The following is a 20,795-nucleotide window of genomic DNA, read 5'->3' on the forward strand; positions in this document are numbered from 1 at the left end:
CTAGTATAGACTTGTCTCAGCCTAAGACTTTTTCCTCCCCTTTATCGAAAAAGTATATACTGCCTTGATGATATAACCGATTCGTTGTAAGCGCTCAAACTAAACACATGAGACGAAATACAAATCAATATAGGAACCCATTTATGTTAAAACTTTTACGTCGACTTACCTTTGCAGGTAAAGTAATGATAAAAGCTACGAAATCACAATAGGCTTTTGACGTCAAGAAAGTGACTAATATCTAAAGAAACTAATAATGTGTTACCTACCAGGTGTAAGTATTATGGGATGTTTGTTTATTCCAGGATCACGATGTGGATTTTTTTGATACCTCTGTTCAAACTTAACACCTAGCGTTCCGTCAAAATATCGAGCCAGTTGTGAATAAATTGTAAAGGTGATTTCATCTGAGCCAAGGTATCTTGAAACGAAAGAAAAATTATTAGGATGGCTTGAAACGAAGATCAACTACGTGTCGTCACTGACGGGATGACATGACGTCATACTAGAGGATGACTGCAATGTTCCAGCAATTCTGGTTTGATCAGTATTTTCTGTAAATGAATTTGTTTCTGAGAAGTGTAAATAAGAAAGACTAACACACTCAAATATTGACTGCAGATTCAGAAGATTGTTGTATACCCATTGAGTGAGTACATGTATTTGTTGCGACAGTATTTTAAGTTGGGTTTTAGCTGTATCTAAAATATTTGATTGATTTTCTTCTCTAACAAAGCAGCTCCACATCCATGCAAAATGAGGAGCTGTTAAATATTCCATGAATAATTTCATATTTTTTGTTAATTTCCGGTATCTAAGTTGCTCGTACACTAATCACTACACAGCGTGATATTAATTTGATGATGGGAAATTTGAATAACAGGAAATTGCGAGCACACACGTCAAATACATTATTTGAAAGGTCTAATGGTTGAAGGACAAATATCACACAGACGTTACATAGAAATTTCCCCTTTTCAAAGATTATATACCATGTGAACCTTTGTTCAACATTTCTGTAAACTCCCATGATAAGTAGTTTGAAGTCAGAATGTAGCATATTTTGCGAGAAACAGCAAAGTCTGCTTCAACACAGTATGTGATGACAAACTTATGATTGATATCGTGGGATTATAAATTTATCATCATAAAATGACAATTCATGTAACTTTTTTCTAAGCTTGAATCGAAATCTTCGGATACTTTATAAAATCTCATTGTTTTATTTGTTCTTATGTCGTACGAATATGTCATTGCGGAAAGCTTCAAGGTGTGTAAATATGTTATCTAGGCTTAAAAGCTTTATCACTGCGCAGTTGATTTTCCGAATGTGAAAACTGCGTGTTATTAGTCTTAGATACCAACTTTGACAACTAGAAAGTAAATTACTATTTAATTTGTACTTGATGTTGACGTCACTAGTTTCAACTGCTTCAAATTATCACGTTTCTGTCAGTCTGCTTCAGCACATTTACGGTATTAAACCATTTTCCTTTCCCCTCAAGAAAACACACTATTTTGATAACAGCTGGAATTCAATTGGTTTCATCAAACGAAACTACACCAAAACCTAATCAAGCGTATCCGGCGTGATGACGTGTAGATTGATCATTTGCTGCTTCTTACAGAATACCTCAAAGTGAGCGCCAAATTGGGAATTCCATGACTGCCGTGACTTCTAGATGCAACGTCGGTGTTGATAAAGCAAACCAAATCACTGATGTGTATTCCGTTAATGCAGAAAAGCTTTGAATTCTCTGCAGGTATGGACGTATTACGTATGAGCTCTGGTAAACATAACTCCCCAGAGACAGCTCCTGGATGAATTGCGATGTACAGTCCATGGAATTATTGACTGACCTAGGGTAGCCAGCAAAATAGCTGTATACATGCTAGTTTTTACTTCCCAGGGGCAAATGGAAATTCCAGTTGGTCATAAAATAATTCTCCGCACGTCGACTTTGTTCACCTTCATTCAGACATAAAAGCTTATATGTAAGAACATGTTGAAGTATGTATCTTCTGTAACAGGTTGGACGGTCGAGTTGGAAAGCATTTTCTGCCAGGTCGATAATCAAGCCTCTCCCGGAGACCAATTTCAAGTTACTTTCTCACTAACTTGTGAAAGCATCCTTTAACACTATTTGAAATGTTTTGAATGTCATCATTAACGTTTACTTCGTTTCAAGTGTAACTTTTACAGTTTCAATTACTTTAGTACAGCCGGAGTCGCTCTAAATGCAACCAATTTGAAAATAATGTTAACAGTGTAAAATAGATAAATTGGCAATGACTAGTGAGAAAATTAGATCCGATGGAGGATTCATTACCTCCTATCATTTCCCATCGTCGTAAGACTACATACACGTACCTCTTTACGGCACCTGTACAAGACGTTGAAAGACAGAACTATAATAATATAAACCTCCCAGTAGCTTATGATACAGTATAGTGTTTCTAACCTCCATTAAACGGTCACCATGGGAACTAAATATGTGCACGTTTAGCTATACGCTGAGTTGTGCAGCAATATCGAATTGTTCTAATAATTGCTACGATTTTGTGTAATTTGTATGTTGAGATGGTAGTTTGAAATCGTCGGGATACCAAAGCGATTTTACTGCGAGTATCCTTTTATATTACGCACACGTCACGTAATTCTTCTCAACGTCTGCGAATTCTTCCCAACTGTGCAGTATCATTAGTAATGCCGATTCCCAAGCTTCAATTACTAGTATTACATTATACTCAGGCCGTTTCTCTCGAGAACTGATATATCATTTACAGAAATAAATAATGACTATTAAAAGTACTGATCGTATATCATAACTAGAGCCAGAGGAAGGTAGACGTAGAGCTTCATGCGATATGTACAAAACCAATTGTAGTCATTGCAGTTATAACTTAAGACCCTACATGACGAACTGATACATGTAAATATGAAATATTTAACCAGACTTCTCATGCTTTAAAATTTAAGCCTTCATGGAAAGCTAGAAATGAACCAGGCTATCAAAACAAATCTTTTCCAAACAAACAAACAAACAAACAAACAAACAAACAAACAAACAACAATAAATAAACACAACAAACAAACAGTTTATCATTGTAAAAGCATTACGTGTATAAGTTGTATATGGAATGGATGCAATCACTTGACCAATTCTTTATCACGAATAGATGTACTACTATGAAAAATAAATGCAGTACAGACATTACATGACTGCGTAGACAGAATTCGAATTGTCCTCAAGGGAAGAATTTAGGAATCGGCCTTGTATTGTGTGCAGTCTGAAAGATACAGACATTCGTGCAACTCTATCACAGTATCAGTGGTTAAGAAGCATATGACTGAAAAACACGACGTTTCGAGAGATCTTACAGTCTATCTTGTAAATACTACAGAAGTTGCAACATATGCGTACACTTTAAGCATCACGAAATTTAACAGAAACCTTTTACATCTATTATTTTACGTAATACTATAAACATGTAGTCTAGTTCCTATACAGTATCGTTACGATTTATACCTTCACTCACAGTATAGTCAAGACCCTGACGAAAGGTGTTAATTATGGTTCAACCCCATAGTGAGCAAAGCTTCGAAACAGAGCATGCCACTATTAATAAAGGGCTGTGGACATCGCTCATTAAATATTCATTTGGTACAGCTGTTTTGACTATGTCCAATGTCCAACCAGGACTCCATTGACAGTCCTTTAAACTATATGAGGTGGGGACCCATTAACATAATCATGTTTATATGAACACAGCAGGAGGGAGCACAGGAATGTGTGCTAATTGAGGGCATTTGATCAGACTGTGGTTAGAACCGTAGGCTGGTCATCCAGACTAATAAACATGCTACCAATCACTAGTTTCAAGGATGGAAATTTACTTTTGACACAGCTGCTAGGTAGCCCTACAAACAAGCCCTACATCATTCAGGTATGCATCACGGACCAAATACATGACCAACCACATTTGTTGTTTATATCTGCGTAACTCGGGCTGTGAAATCTCTTCTGAATCAGTGTTTTATGATTTTGGTCAAACAACATTTTTCCAGGACTACCCTCGTCCCCAAAACGAATACAGTATCGTTTCGCTTACCTTTTACGAGCCTCGTTTTGAAAAGCATCATGAGACCATTCCCACGTGATACTACCATCACCCAATGAAGTATCGTGGATGTAGGGTTCAAGAATATTACGTAATTCCACCCAAATACTCGTTGGCCATCTGTATAGACACAACGATGGGGTTGAATATTAAAACGAGGAAGCTGAATGTAAATGAGATACACATGTACGTTTATACTATAGTGAAATGAAAGTAGTTATGCTTATAGTGATTCATTGAATGACAAACTATTCATACTTCTGCATGAGCGCACATGTAATAAAACTGTAAGCTACATCAACAAACTTTACACGACATATGCGCTTTGTATGGTTAATCCATTTACCAAATTATATTGATTTTGAAGTGTGAATCGTACATATGTCGCAAATGTAAACTTGGAACAAAGTGACTGATCAGAGTGACTTAAATTGATTAACGAAGAAAACATGAATAAATGATAGATGACAGAAATTAGCATAGGCATACAGACGGAGAAGTGGACAGGTGTAGCATATCAGATATACAATTATATATAATTACATCAAGGAAGGCGGACAGAAACGCAATTGATACGGTGAATGCGCATCGGATACGATTGAGACGGCAATCTAGCGCCAACAGAAACGTGAGAGGGAGAGGGAGAGAGACTTGAGCAGGGTAATATCTATACCTTATATCTTCTTTGGAATGAGGTTGTTGTTTCAGACTATCGTCGCAAAGCAACAAATCTACCATTTCGTTATCAGTGAGACCATTCTTTGAAGCTGTCAAATAGCTCAGCGCCCTCGTAGTGACAACACCGCCGGCATGCGTATCCAATGCTAATTTGAATAGACTTGTCAGTTCTTCAGAAGGAATCTTCTACAATTGAGAAAAGAAACGGAAACGAATGGAAATAAAAGACATGTTTGATAAACGAGGTATACACCGAACACTAACTTAAGTTTATGGAAGTAAAAGAGCATGTTTCATAAACAAGATATTCATGCATGTCCAACGTTTTCAGAATTGGAGATGTAATAAATGATAGTAAATGTAAGTCTACGGCGTATGTTTCATCATGTTTAACACAACTGTAGGTTAAAGTGGAGAGTATAGTCCTCCGAGCTTATGACTAGTCTGAGATGTACGTTCATCATGCAAGCACGATGAATGATACAGACATTCTGTTCTCCCTTTTGAGTTTGACATGTTTAGAACACATCAGCAAGACATTTGCGAAAAAAGTGGGACTGAGAAAGACAGACAGACATACGTATAGTTCAACGAAGAGACAAAGATACATAGGCAGGGTAAAAGATAGGATTGGTTACATATCATCAAGTAATACTTGTGACTCGTCAGTCTGTGTCGATGTTTCAAACGGGAGACATGTTGGCCTTTATGATTTAGAAATTATTACACCACGCCATATTCCCACGTTCTGATATTTGTCTCATGTATTACTTGATGATATGTAACCAATTCTATCTTTTACCCTCTAGTAGCACAAAACGGGCGTTCTTTCACGTTTAATTCGATTTTAAGTCCTTTTAAAATCTATCTTCCTTTAATAGTCTCTGTCTAATATAATCATTAGAGAAATGGATGCTACTGCCCGCCTCAGGATGGTACTAGGAAATTCACTCCGATGATGGAACCGGGATTAACCATCGCACACTTTGACAAAAAGAAAACTAGGCAATCAGGAGAGATTTCGAGATTTGAAATTTGAAGAGAATTGAAATTGGAAGCTTTACTGCCTCAGGTCACACAATTAGAAACGGCAAAGGACACGAATCATTAAAACGGAGTATTTTGTCAGTCGGAGCTATCATTGTCGCTCAGTAATGATTTCTCAAGTGTACAACGTACGCACGCTTTGTAACGGTCCAATATGCCGACTACTGTTCTGATCGCGATACACGCAGGTGAAAGCGAGTTTCTACTTCACGAATATTGGGATACGATAAATATAACTGCAATTGGAAAGTAAACATGTATAATCAAATAATATGTATCGATATTATCCAATAGCAAATCTATGATTGATAGACAAAATATCGATTAATAAATTATCTATTATATTATACCAGTATATTGATGGCGCAAATCGAGAGATCTGATTGGTCTAGACATCGAACTAGCGCGTCTAAAATGAGTGATAATGCACAGTTGGCACGCGTCCAAATTTTGATGTTCACTGTTCGTCTACGAACGTTGTAGTCCGTGCAGAGATGGGGGCGCAAATGAAACCAGAAAATGTTGCGTCTTATCTTGTTTCCGATATTTTCAATATACTGGTATAATATAATAGCGATAAACCACCCCTGGGAATGGTATACCACTCGGTTTTGACCAGTGAACTCAATATATGCACTCGCTATCGCTCGTGCATATATTTCGTTCACTGGTCAAAACCTCTTGGTATACCATCCCCAGAGGGTGGTTTATTGCTTAAACATTACATATTGTAAGAAAGTAATTCATTTTATCGAAGAAAAACAATCAAGTGACTCAATTGAAAAAAGTCGATTTGTCTTCATGTTGCCTGCCGGTTGTCGGCAACAAACCCATCTAAAAGGAAACTAACGTATTTTGATCACGATAAAGCTAAAGATGACCTGAAAGGTTTACTGTCGTAAACCGGGTTGGAAACGATCTGGTTTATGGTGAACAGAGTTGATGAACTAAAAGTATTAGTCAGTGAAAATACTACTGTAACATCATAGTATTCATGGTTTTTGATGGGAAATAAAATAAGACATCAATTGTTATTTTGGTTTATATTTGATATATCCAATAACAGTGAAACATAGATGCTACTGCTGTTTGAATTGGTATATTATATTCAAAATAATGTATGAATAGCCAGGAGATGTGTTTAAAGTAACCGGTTTGAAAACATACGAACCCTGACAACCATCACCACAATCACTAAGAACCATACCCGCTCGTGTCTGTTATCATCTCCCCCCACCTCCCTATCGTTGCGACTCAGGGTCACATGACCCTGTTGCCAAGGTAAAATCTACACACCTGATCCAAATCGTCGAACGATCTCCAAGAGCAACACTCATAAAAGAGACATCTTAGATATAGTGGCTCGTGACGAGCTTCAATCGCCTCTAGTACTCGCTCGTCTTGTTCCGATTTCAGTGAACGCCCTGCCTCCTGTAGCCAAGCGTGTAACAAAGCTTTCAGCTGGAAAATACATAGATACGTGCATTAAAAGTTGTGTGCTAGAAGCCCGACGAAAAAAGAGAGACAAAACGCTGTGCTCTAGTGATTGTATGACAAGTGCCGTCATGAATGAGGACCTTTGGGATCACCTGCGTGTCAAAAGAAGTTTCCGCAATTCAACTGTGGAAAGAGGACCAACAATACCATGACAGGCAGCCAATGATAAGTTTAAAAGTCAGAATGAATCACTAAATGCACTCAGCTGCAGAAAGAATACACTAACTATATACGAAATAGGCAATCTTTTCAGATATAGTGCAAATTACCTGGTCACAATAACGACTCTACTCTTGATCTTTACTTAAAAGCAAAAGTCGGATATTGATTAGGGTTAAAATTCATAAAGGAAAAAAAAACATGTCTTACAGCAATTTGCTGTAAATGGTTTGGAAAAGATGGTCTTACAATTACAGGCAATTTACGTTTAAAGTATATAACATCAAATATTTACAAAAAAAAGTATTGGCTATAGAAAGAACTAAGCCAAGATATCCTTTACCTCACCAAAACCTAGTTGTGGGATTTCGAGAACATTTCTCTCTGGAATGAATGGTTTTAAGAGGTGTTGTATCTTCGGTGTTCGTACAGCTGACACTATGAGTCGAATATTTCGATTTGGGAAGGCGTGTTGTAACCACACCATGATGTTATCTAGAGATACTGGATCGAGCTAAAAAGGAAGAATGAATTGTTTTATTGCCAATCCTTGTGAACAACAATGTGTTGGTTTATGGATAGCTTAATACAATGTATGTATCCCCTGGCGTTCGAAACCTGGTTAGGCATATGACGTCTATGCTTGTTATTATGTACAGGATTATTCAGGCTAAAATTAAATACCTATATCGATTATAAAAGTTTAACTCGGTGTTCGAATCCACCATTCCAATAAAGTAAGGTTATTAGCAGGTTATTAGCAGGCATACAATAAAAAATGCCAAGCTAAGACTAAAAACACTCCATTTGGAAATTACTAGTATATCCACTCAATAATCTATAGTCGACCGATTTGTGTTGGTAAAATACACATGTCCTCTATGAAGATGAAAACTTGAAAAACACATAAATGTTACTATTTTTACTTTTAGGGGGAACTATAACTATTATGTCAAATGGAATATGAAATTGCCATAGAAACTGGAGACACACTATCTCGTAAAGGGATTGGCATTATATAAAGAACACCTGAAACCAAGCCAAATGTGACGTGATCATTACACAAAGCCGTCCACACAAAAAATAAGACTTTTTTAAAAGGGATCTGAATGACAGATAATTTAGTTCTTGGAAATGGTCGCATGGAAGAATTCCCCAGGCATGACCGCCCCCACAGCGCCATTTTGAATGTCACAAAACGTAACCAGATATTTTGTCTGTCTATTTTAAGGTTTGTTATTTGTATAGGGTGATACATTTAATATTTTTCATGAAATTAAATATTATTCCCCAGTCGAGAAAAGTGTGAGTGACATAAGGGGTCTTGTCACAATCAGTTAACGACAAGTGCACTAATGACAAAGCACTTACGTTAAGAGTAATTGCTGGTTGGAAGAGGAAAACTATGTTTGGAGAATAACATAATTATATCTGCATAAAGTTAGGTTATGACAAGAATGGCGTAACTGTTGCGATTTTCCACAGTACCAACGACGCAGACTTGGAGTGGTGTTGTGTTGTGTTGTGTGATGTAGAACGACCAGACATTAAATCCCGTATTTTCAGTTTGAATACGTACAATTTACAAGTGGTGTAAACAGTGTAAATCGAAATGTATAGCTAATTTCTGTTTATATCAGAAGTCTGTCATAGTAAAAGCAGGATTAACAATGTTTAAACTATAATAATATATAACGTAATACTTGAGATGTAAAGGATGGTGTGCTTACCTTGTGAAGAGAGTCGATGAAGATCCAAAGAGGTTTCCCTCTTTGTGCAAGCTTAAGACAGGACTGGAAGACGTTGCAAAGGCCGTGAAGGTCATAGGTCAAATTTTCAGCAACATGGCTTTCGAAGGCACGGGATATCTACAAGTAAGTTAGTAAATTTATTATAAACACACATACAAATTAAAACAAGAACGATCACGAATACTTGAGTAATGTAAATATGATGCTACACTTATTACTGAATGCAGTATATTTGTCTCTATTGATGGTGTGTGGCTGACATCAGAGACAATGGGAACTCAGTAGTGTGGTCGCTGCATAAAATAACCAATAATCAGTGAATCATTGATCTTGGAAGGGCCAAGATCTATTACATATGAGTGAATCAACTGTGGTCTATTTGTTTATGTAGGCATAAAGTTTGTCTGTAAACTCCACACTACTTTTGCAGGTCATGTAGTTTTTTATCTGATTTAACATGTATGTGTATGTTTGGGTTGTGAGTGTTTATCTGTGTTAATACTGCTGAAAATAACATCAAACATTTCCTCGTTGGAACTGTTTGCAAGATTCCGTAAGTTTTATATTATGTCTACTTTGGTAAACGATTCGTTGCTTGACATGCAGTATATCAACACGACGATATCAAAAATGCAGATAGTAAACGTACAAGCACAGCTAGTTGTATTTATCAACAAAAGCTACTTCAAGCATGTGGGAGAAAAGATTCGACTTCAAACACGTCGTGAGGCAAGTACATTTAATTTCATGACGTACGTAGTCGTCAAATGTTTGGCTCTAGGCATGGTATCATCAATGTTTAACCACACAATGTTTGACAGCCTGAAGGTCGAGCCTTGTAGAGATATGGGGCTTAACCCGATGGTACATCCATCCACCAGATAATAGGTATTTAAGGATTTCAATGGATATTGCATAATGACGTCAACAGGATCCAGAATCAATCATTAGAAGATGATGGATATTAAAGGATAATGAAAGAAACTGATATTGAAGACTCATGACCCATCTATCACATTTTCGACATTAAGCATGTTGAAATGATAACACAGGTTCATTATTAGTCACAGTGTCTACATTTAGTGAAATAAATTATAGATGAAAGGTGGGGCACTTTGCAATGCAAATCGTAGAATGAAGCACGTGCGTTCATTTGTTTATGAGCAAAAGAACTACCGAAATATCTACTCAACGTTCGGGGTGAGATCAATAGTCCAATGTAGGATAAATAACTTAACTCTTTTAGTTGGACCTCAGACCTCACCCCCATCCCTTCTAACTAAATTGAAAAATGTTTCAAACCTCACAATCAATTTCACCAATCAGTATGTAGTAGTATGTAGTGCTATGTAAAGCAAGGGTGTACAGAGGAAAAATAGTTCTTTTGTTGACACTTTATTTTATTGCCATGCAGTTGCTATAGCAAAATACTCCTATATGTCAATTTGACATTTTTGTAGAAACATTTCAAATTAGGGGTATAAATAAATCCATAAAAAGAAAATAGTTTTCGTAAGATAAGAACTGAAATGACACCCCCACTCCCAAAGTAAAATAATTTAGTTTTTTATCCTACATTGAACTATTGATCTCGTCCCTTTAATGAATTTTGGCATCACAGTTTGTCTGTTATGAGTGTGTTACATTGCCAATTACGTGCAAAGCTATTCGATGTTGGGCCTATAGACGTAAAGTACTAGTACCTATTTGGCACAATTTCATGAACTGTTACCAAAATCGATAAACACAAACATACTTAAAACAACCAAATATTCAAAAACAAGAATGAATGAAAATATAATAAAGAATAGTTATTAAATTTTAATTCAAATGGTCAATTTAAGATGAACGGTTCTTGTTTTTGTTTTACTCCAACTTTTTTTTCAAAACCGCTGTCTTTTATGACTCGGAAGGCGACGCAACACATCAGAGCTATCGTAATGAGGTTCTACTTTCCATTTACGTCATAAAATGTCGTCCAATCTCAAAAATTGCATATCAATGCAACTGAACTACTGTGCATGATTTTCTTTTATCAAGATGTTTAGGTCCGTCAGGGGTTGGGTGATTTTACACCGCTTGAAGTGAACTGATTAAAACCATAAAGATGCTATCACCCCAGTCTATTGACTAGATATATAAATGGAAGTTTCACAATGAATAAATAATGCGGACTTTCCAATGCAATCTTTTAACAAGAATATGTGAAGTATTGGGCATGGGCATGTTCTCTTTATATAATAACAAGCCTAATAGCCTACACTTAGATTCTATTTTGAACAGAAATTATTTTTCTTGAAACAAATTTTCTTATTGTATACAATTGTGTATGAATTATGAATCGACTACTTTCACTTGCATCCTTCCGCTAAAGTATGTTAAAGAAATGGCGAAAATATTTCCATCCCAATTAAACGCTAAATTACAACGCTTCCATTCCTTTCGAAATTAAAGAAAGGACATCGTACTCAGTATGTAGCGACTTCGTCGAAGGAAGGACACTAATTACCCGAGTCAAAACGCTATGATATAGATGACTAAATTGCCAAATATTCATATATAAAACCCTACCTGAAGGGAAAGACTCCTTAGAACACCCAGGGAGGTCTCCGAATGTGGTGAGGTTGCTAGGTAACGGACAACCACTACTGCGCTGCTGGTGTTGGCACGCATTTGTTTTACCAGGTTGGACATGAATGTTGTGAGACCACTACCTGAGGCAAAAAATGAAATAAAAAAAACATGAAATTCTAATGAACGTAAGATGCTCCTCGGCCTATGAAAGAATAATAAGATATTTCACAAATCCATGAGATTATGTTCATAACACGCATAGGGACTATCTTCCCGTCACGACTCAGAGTCATTCGCCCATTTCCTCATGTCTTCACGATGTTACAGAAATATTACAGTACAATAGGTGTCGATTCTTCCCATACTAGAAATATGTGTTTCGTACAGAAAACGTGACCGAACAATAATGCCTACATGTAACATAAAGGAAACTGTTACCAACGCTTAGCATATCGGTAGTCCCACTTAGATTATGATCTGTCTGTATACATATTTCAAAAATCACCACAATTTTTATCCAAGTCACTTGGCAGTGTTAAGAGTAAAAGGCCACGAAATACTCATATCGATAGTTTATAAAATATACATATGTATATCTATAGTGATTATTGTTGTCAAAACCAAGTTCGGTCGGATATTTTGATTCCACCCATTTGTCTGTTTATTTATTTATTTGCTGGCTTTTCTATTAGCATTTCCTAAAAATAACACACTTACAACAACGACGACAAACAGAACTGTGATACATCTTAGGCATTCTTAGAAGTCGATATCCAAGTCACTTGGCAGCGTTTAGAGTAAAAGGCCACGGCAATACTCATATCGAGAGTTTATGCATTATGCGTATATATATATATATCTATAGGCTATGACAATTAGCGTTTATAAGTGATTGAACTCTAAAGGCCATGGCTATTCAGTTATACATATTGAAAGTGTAAGTAACTCGAAAATAAAAACCCAATGGATGAATATATTAAAAAACAGACACAACGACTTAGGTATATCCACAACCTCTCTATGCAACTAAGAAGGTTGAAAATTATTTACATAACAATTTTAATTGTAACATAAACAATGCATCTCATTACATATACATATATACATATACACCCACTTGCAAAATTTGTGTTAGGTATAACTGCTGGTACATAATGAAGGACTACAGACCACTCGTTAGAGTACATATCACAGCCAACTTTGAGTAAGCCGACTAATAAGTCAGATATGTCATACGAAACATACCAAACGAAAGGGGTCCTGAAGGTTGAATCTCGATAAACTGATGCAAGTAATGCCAAGGCATTACAGTTCTTATGCATGTTTTATCTACTATCAATTTCCTCATCAGATGAGACACCGTGTCATTCCAAATAGTCTCATCCATGCCATCTACAGAGAACAGTCTTGGACACCAATCAGCAAAAGCCTTCTACAGGTGTTGTAGCAACAGAGAGGACAAATGATTCTGATTATGATGATTAATAACATCTATTTTACATGTAATATATGTAGAATATATCCACTGTATGTACAGAAATTCATTAAGCGGATTGCCGTATGATCCATTTTATTTTTTTAGACGCGCAGTAAAGGTTTACTGTGTATAAATGTTTTTATCTACAACACTCACCTCGAAAGAGCGTTGAGTAGTTTGACAGATGGAGACTAGACTACGACTTACCCGGTTTACTGTATATAACAAGTGGCTTATTCTTATCATATTTATCAACTGGCGAGTGAGATGTAAAGTACGAAAGTACTTTCTTCTTCAGATCTTCCATGCCCACCATGGTGGAGGTTGCATACTGTTGAGTCAGTAACGTGTGGTGAGTCACCTCCTGAGACACCTCATCGGCTGTGGACAGGCGGTTACTCTTCGCTGTTCGAACTATCATGTCAACCATGCGACCTGTAGATAAACACACAACATAACCATAGTTATTGACCTCGATATCTGCAAATCTACTAAAGATTTCGAGGTCTGAAAATACACACATGTAAAGAGTCAGGTGCTTTGTTTTTATAGACGTTGGAGAAGTGTTTAGGTTTTATAACCAAACCAAATTTGCGAGATTAGCACGTGAAAAGACTGTACGTATCTCACATCTTTCACCGTAATGAAAGTTTTCAGCTTGTGTGCTCCCCAGGTGATATATTCATTAATATAGTTCTCTCATATACTTTTATTATGTATACTACAGAAGCTAGATATTAAACTCTATTTTATATATTAAGTTTTGTGACCCTTGTTGACATTTGACTTCAGGACAGGAGCTTTATGCTACTAACAATAATAATAAACAATGATAGGAGATACCGCAATGTACTGCGAAGTCCCCGTTGAATTCATAGACTTGTGTATGGAGAATGCTGTCATGTGTTAATTATCGCAAATGTGCTAAAAGATTGAATCTTACACCGAATTTTCAACCGTATGATGATCCACACCGCTATTTGTGTGTTGTATATACATACAGAATTGGAAGATATCATCACGGAAGTAAAAGTTCAGTTTTCTATATAACTGAACAATTTGAGTATATCTACATGAAGTAAAATTTTATCAAGAAGCATTAGTTGTGTGGGTTGTCTGAGCCGTGCTTTACACTGGCTCCATACCACATTATCAAAAGAGTTTATTAATGCATAATTAAACATAGTCTTATGTAGAGTATACCCTCTTCTCACTTTTGTAATAAATCATCTTGATGTATGTCTTTCTTTTATTGACAACTAAAAGGTACTTTTGTAATATAAGCGTTAATGGATTGTTGATGATTTAGAGGAACGCGACGAAAAGTACATTGATTTCGCACCAACATCACAAAAACACATTACCTTATAAACTAACACACAACCTATTTTCACATTGAAATGCCGTGAGGGAAGGTTATGCAATGGGTCTGTCTGTCCTATGTATGTATGTATGTATGTATGTATGTATGTATGTATGTATGTATGTATGTATGTATGTATGTATGTATGTATGTATGTATGTATCTGTGTGTGTGTGTGTGTGTGTATGTGTGTGTGTGTGTGTGTTTGTGTGTGTTTGTGTATCTGTCTCATTATATTTCATGAAACGACAAATGAAATTTTGTACACACATTTTCTCTTACATAATGAGTTTTTGAATAGTAATTTCCAGGCAATACTGTATTTGGAACTTTCTCAATGTTGAACGATCCTATATTTTTTCTAGTTGGTTATTAGTCCATGGCAAAAACATTGTTTATCCATGATTACGTTTTTGCTGTGGATAAAGGCAAATGCATGAATTTCAAGAATATATTTGAATATTTATCCTCTGTGGACACTGTTTTGCAGTTTAACTTTTCGACAAAGTCAGAGCAGCATTGGAAGTGTTTATATTTGATACATTACTTTCAGGCTTAGTGGAATTGATTTGAATTCTTTAGGGGTGTTACATGTAAGATTTAGTCTTTCCATTTCCCATAGACCTCCCTTTACGTGTTACTTCTACAAATGACAAACACCATTATTCACCTTACTGCAAGCCTTCATTACGTTTGATAACATTTCTGAAAGAGAATCGCCACAGGGGATATTTTACATGTGATAGGAGTTTGGAAAGTTCTGTAATAAGTTGATATGCTTGTGACGTCCTCAGAGGGATGATTTCAGAAAAATTGTCAAACGCTTCTGGCTTGCAGCTTTTATTGTTTGTTTCATATTTAATATGCTCCCAGACAATGTGGGATGTTGCTTGTGCTGGTTTGCAGAAATACCATTAATGAATTTATATATATTTACAAAAGGCATGTCAATTTTTGTTAACTCATTGCATTAGTTTACCAAAAACCTTTTTGTTATGATTATGATCACTGAACACTGTCGTATGTGACATTTGTCGGAATCCACATTTGGAACTCCACTCACAATATCCACATGCTAGTTAGCTTTTCCAACGCTTCCGCATGCGCAATAGTTTACATAGTTTCAAATTACCTGCACACACGTTTATTATGGAGAATTATAATTGTGAAGTTGAGGATAGTCGATACACATGTACGCTTGTAAAATACGGGGTATGCTCTGCAATACATATCTTTATACCTACTTAGCTAGCGACTTGCCTAAAGTATGCCATATCTATAAATTCAACCCAATCCAACCATCTGGCTGACTTTATTCAAATATACCGTACCAATAACCTACATGTGACGCTACCACAAATAAGCAGAGAAAATGCGAATCAAGCACTGCAGACTATACTAGTTTGAATATCATTTATATCTGATCAATCGAAAACGAAAAAAACAACCCACTTTTTCATGTTGTATAGTTCCAGCTTTGAATTTGACAACCTGCAACAATTTAATCACTGAATCATAATGTGATATATTGTGTATTTTCAGAGACAATAAAGATTATAATACAACGTTTCGTGACAAAGCTACGTCTGCGTTATGGATAGAGACCAATTTAGTTGATACTTTGAACTTACATATAGGTTTTATACACTATCATTTATGTTCTTTATGATAGATGTGTGTTGGACAATTTTCCCTGTTAATGCACCATGCCTCTTGAAAAATACCAAAGCTAATCATTGACTCTTTTGTATCGCCCCCTTAAAGGAGAATTTACTACTTCTATAGAAATATCCACAGGGTTTATCAAATTTGTAACAACGATCCATTAAGATTATATTGGCAGAGCGTCTATTAACACGACTATTTAATGTTGGTATTATATAAAATGACAAGTTAACGGTGAGTGATTACAATATATATCCATCTGAAGCATGGATTTAGAGCATAAATATGATAAAGTGAAATGCATGATGTGACGAATTAAGTGCAGTTTGTAAGTCATATTGACGTCAAGGGAATTATAATTATACCCATGAATTTACACGAGTGGTACGTATATCAGCCATATGCTATGTACTAGCCAAGAGATATACAGTGTATAGCTTGAAATGTATAGCTTGAATGGAAGACATATCATGGACACAACAAACCTGGCCAACTGTATCATATTTACTTCTTTAAATGACTTTGCCCAATGTTTCCTCAATCATAACATTCACATCGCCCCTCAAGGATATAGCCAGGCGTTTGCTTACTTTCATTGTCTGATTATTAAAGTTAGTCGTAGTAACCGAAACTTTAGTGATGATAGTTGCCGACGTTTTCTTTACAAAGGAAATGTTGCAACTTTGCTTGATTGTGAACTGTGAAATTAAAATATTCATAAAAGGGCGCCATTAGGCACATTTTGGGGAAACTAACTGGCAAGCCACTGACTTCGTTAACCAGCTTGCAGCTAAAGTATAATATAAGGAAGCATATAAAATTATGCCTCCATGAATGACTCGAAAACACATAACATATGGACGGCAGTTCAAAAATAGCACTGTTCGTGCAGATATCACAGAAATGGCATTTGCTATTTGATAAGAAACTTGACGGGGCGTAAAGATAAAAGGTGTGAAACCTTTTCACGAACATCTGTGCCGTCTGCACATAAGGATATGAAATTGTTTATGACAGCTGTACTATAACTGCAGTGCATAAGTGAAGTACATCCATGAATTTACTTTTCAGACATATCGTACATATACTTATGGAAAATAGAAACCTGGAACACATTAGTAGGAATATGAGTAACTAGTACAATGAAGAGAACTGAGGAACATGAACAGGGTATATACTAGACAAGGAGTTAATACACAGTTAAAAGTGGCAAGTTAAAGTATTTGTTTTTGAATGTAACACATTTTCATGACAACTCCTGAGGTCAATATTGGTTTTGATATCTCTAACCAGGAGATTATAGGTAATCCTAGTCTTGCATTCAGATATAATGATACCTGTTTGCAATGAGAACACCTGTACCTAGTATATTATATTCTACCAGTAACCCCAAGGCGGTTCCTGGATTACAGTGAATATTGCCAGCCGATATAAAGCCTAATATAGGAACATCATGGTAGGATTCGTATTTATATGTTGATTCTGAGGTATAGTGAATGTTTGACTTTTAACCTGTAAGGCAAACTTCTGGTACTATGTACGGTTTGTTATAATATGCTTGCGATGATATCCGCGATCTAATTGGTTAATGATCCACCATGTGATATATTTTACTTTTATGACTCGTCGTTTTCATACAGCTTTCAGTTATTGGCTCAGGCTGTGCCACATAGTGATCTATAGTGGCCTCAATTTGGATACACAGGGCAACATTCGTCTTCTACTTTCCCTAAAACTTATTGCCTTGCCTTATTCAGGCACTAGTAGACGTCATATTACCATTCGCGCTGTTATGTATAGCAATTATTTCCCTCGGAATTCAGCCTTTGGGAAATAGTTGCTTCAAAACATCCTTCGGTGTAATAGCCGTCTGCTAGTGCCTTCTTAGCCAAGCAATACGTGTGTAATATATCCTCTAATAGTAGGCCCTTTAATATCACAGTGCTAAACTTTACAGCAGTCCACAAAAGTTTACTGTTTAAACTGAGTATATACACGTTTTAATGACATTTCTGTTCGAATGACGACTATATCGTCCAGTCTGAGCGATTCTAGTGTTGTTACAGGCATAGTAGAAATTAAATACAATATAACGCTCGTTACCGTACGGTCATTATTTTTGCGGCACACGTGCAAAGTTCATCTTCGGTATGTTCAGGATCTTGCTGGTCTCCTTAAACTCTAAAATATACCCTTTCCGTTTAATATTTTTTAGCTGACATTTCATGTGAAATGACACAATACGCGGGAACAGGTTTGACTCTATGTAACATAGATGACATTTAGGGGAGTTTGGTTGGGTACATGGAAAAAATATCAAATGATGATGTCTATTTTGAATTTACAGAGTTCTAGTTATTTGGAGCCCCTACCTCACTATTAAATTGTAATATGCGACATAAATGACTAAATGCAAATTATTGCTAGTTTAAGGTACATTTACTGTAATTATTATAAATTATTCTTTCAGTGTCAGAGTTTATCAGTGACTGAATATTTTTAAATAATTGCAATATGCGATAAACGTGTTAAAAATGATGTAACTAGTTGTGTGACAAGGATTGGTATTCAGTGCCTTATAGCGAAAAGATATATTCTTTGGTTGAAACATATTTACCTGTTCAATGTTTATACACTCTTCAATGTAGAGGAAGGAAGGAAAGGGGGTAGGTATGACATAAACTAAGTGTTGATGATTTGTGTATGATGTTGGGATATTTGATTAGTTCAGATTTCACCTCACAATGCTCCACTATCAAATTGAATATTACACAATGCTGGTTTCTTATGATTGAATGATGCATTGGTTATTTTTACTACCGTACCGATTTTTTAAGTTTATATCCATTATCTGTGCCAAAATTGACGTCTATACCTTCACTACTGATCTGATCGACTTTTATTTACGTTAATGGATAAGGTACCAAAACACATTCAAGTACCCATGATCGTTACTGTGAACAATTTATCCGTTATTGTGCACTTGCCAGTCTTCCTTAATGAACAAATACAGGGAGGGAGGGTGGGATGTGCTGTTTACCGCAACTATTCTAAAATATACATTGTCTGAACCAAAGCACTGGGCGCTCGCCCGTGTAAGGGCGCTAACGTGAGGAAATGTGGTATTTATGACTTGGTATCAGCATTTGTGATTTTGACCAACACACGAATAATGCCGGTCGATTGACAAACACAGCACAATTACTAAGCTAAGAAGCGTTCGCACAATGTTTTAAGGAGACAATTTAGTTATTGAGAAGAAGATTGAATGTAAGGGTCGTTTGACTAGCTTTAGGTAGATACCGGTTCTAGGTACTCAATCGTTTGTGTACTTGCTTCTCCTTTGAAACGACAAGCTGGATTTAAATGACATTGAACTTGCTTGTTAAGGTTGTTACAAGAATAATTTGTCGCACTTTATGAGAGTCTTTAAAATACGGTCTTTTCACAGCTGTGGATAATATGTGTTTTGTTACCAGTAATTGTTGGAAAGAGATGCACAAAACGTTAATATCAGATGCGGGTGGTTATTGGACAAGTAAATCGGACTAACCTTTAATTAGGCGTCAAATGAGGCATTGTACTTGTTCAGTTAATGACAATGATAATAGCAGGTGAATTCAATTATATATCATTTACTTCTGCCGTCCTTTGTCCCTCATGATCTCAGCATAAGCAACATTGCACAACGTTTCAATTTAGAAGTTTATCTATTATTTGTAATAATCAACTATCATTGACATATCAAACATCGACTGCTGATTAGACTTGACTAGTTCTACAATTTCCCCCAGAAATGAATATAGGTAAATTGAATAATTTTATCTTGACACCAACCGTATTCCTGAAATCACACTACTTCATATAACAATCACCTCTGGGAATATTCAGTGTTAAAAATGAAATTATGTAATCTTTTTCGTCAAAATATTATAATATTCTTATCAATAGAACATTCATCATCTTCCAACCAGCAATGGCTAAAATACATACAATTTCCAGATGAAATCGCCAAAATTCCGACACTTTCATTTGCTTATACCAGGCCTCTAATACTACATAGCAAAACCGATGTATTCATAACACGTCCCACATTAAAGTGAATTTGAACCATTTACCATATGCATGAATTGGCCATCAATTACCAATCTGCCAATGGTCATTTATAACCAGTAAAGGTTAATATAGGTATTCGTTTTGTCTATTACCCACCTCTATCAGAAGCACGCCATGAATTATTCATAGAGAAAACATGGCTGAGAATAGCATTTTCCAGCATTTCCCGTTCCAACAATAAATCTACATCATACGTTCTTTAACCGTAACCAAATGATGACTTACTGAGTAAAATACCTTGATATGCAGTTAACAAAAACGTAATTATTCACTGTTCATAAGAGTTGATTGATTGTTAAATGAAAGTCAATGTATTAGTATTGTGGGTCTGTGAGCGACAATGAAG

General features: G+C 36.0%; 1 protein-coding gene across 1 annotated transcript in view; it reads right to left on the reverse strand.

Moving 5' to 3' along the window:
- Window positions 1-20,795, reverse strand: part of LOC144432852 (uncharacterized) — a 68,136-nt gene that overhangs the window by 11,619 nt on the left and 35,722 nt on the right. The window contains exons 2-9 of the mRNA XM_078121151.1: window positions 13,513-13,740; window positions 11,826-11,968; window positions 9,234-9,371; window positions 7,847-8,017; window positions 7,144-7,308; window positions 4,796-4,986; window positions 4,114-4,242; window positions 270-421 (exon numbers count right to left, since the gene is read on the reverse strand). Coding sequence (XP_077977277.1) covers window positions 270-421; window positions 4,114-4,242; window positions 4,796-4,986; window positions 7,144-7,308; window positions 7,847-8,017; window positions 9,234-9,371; window positions 11,826-11,968; window positions 13,513-13,735 — 1,312 coding nt within the window. The 5' untranslated portion in view covers window positions 13,736-13,740. The remainder of the gene's footprint in view (window positions 1-269; window positions 422-4,113; window positions 4,243-4,795; window positions 4,987-7,143; window positions 7,309-7,846; window positions 8,018-9,233; window positions 9,372-11,825; window positions 11,969-13,512; window positions 13,741-20,795) is intronic.

Source organism: Glandiceps talaboti, chromosome 1, assembly GCF_964340395.1.
Source record: "Glandiceps talaboti chromosome 1, keGlaTala1.1, whole genome shotgun sequence".
NCBI lineage: Eukaryota > Metazoa > Hemichordata > Enteropneusta > Spengelidae > Glandiceps > Glandiceps talaboti.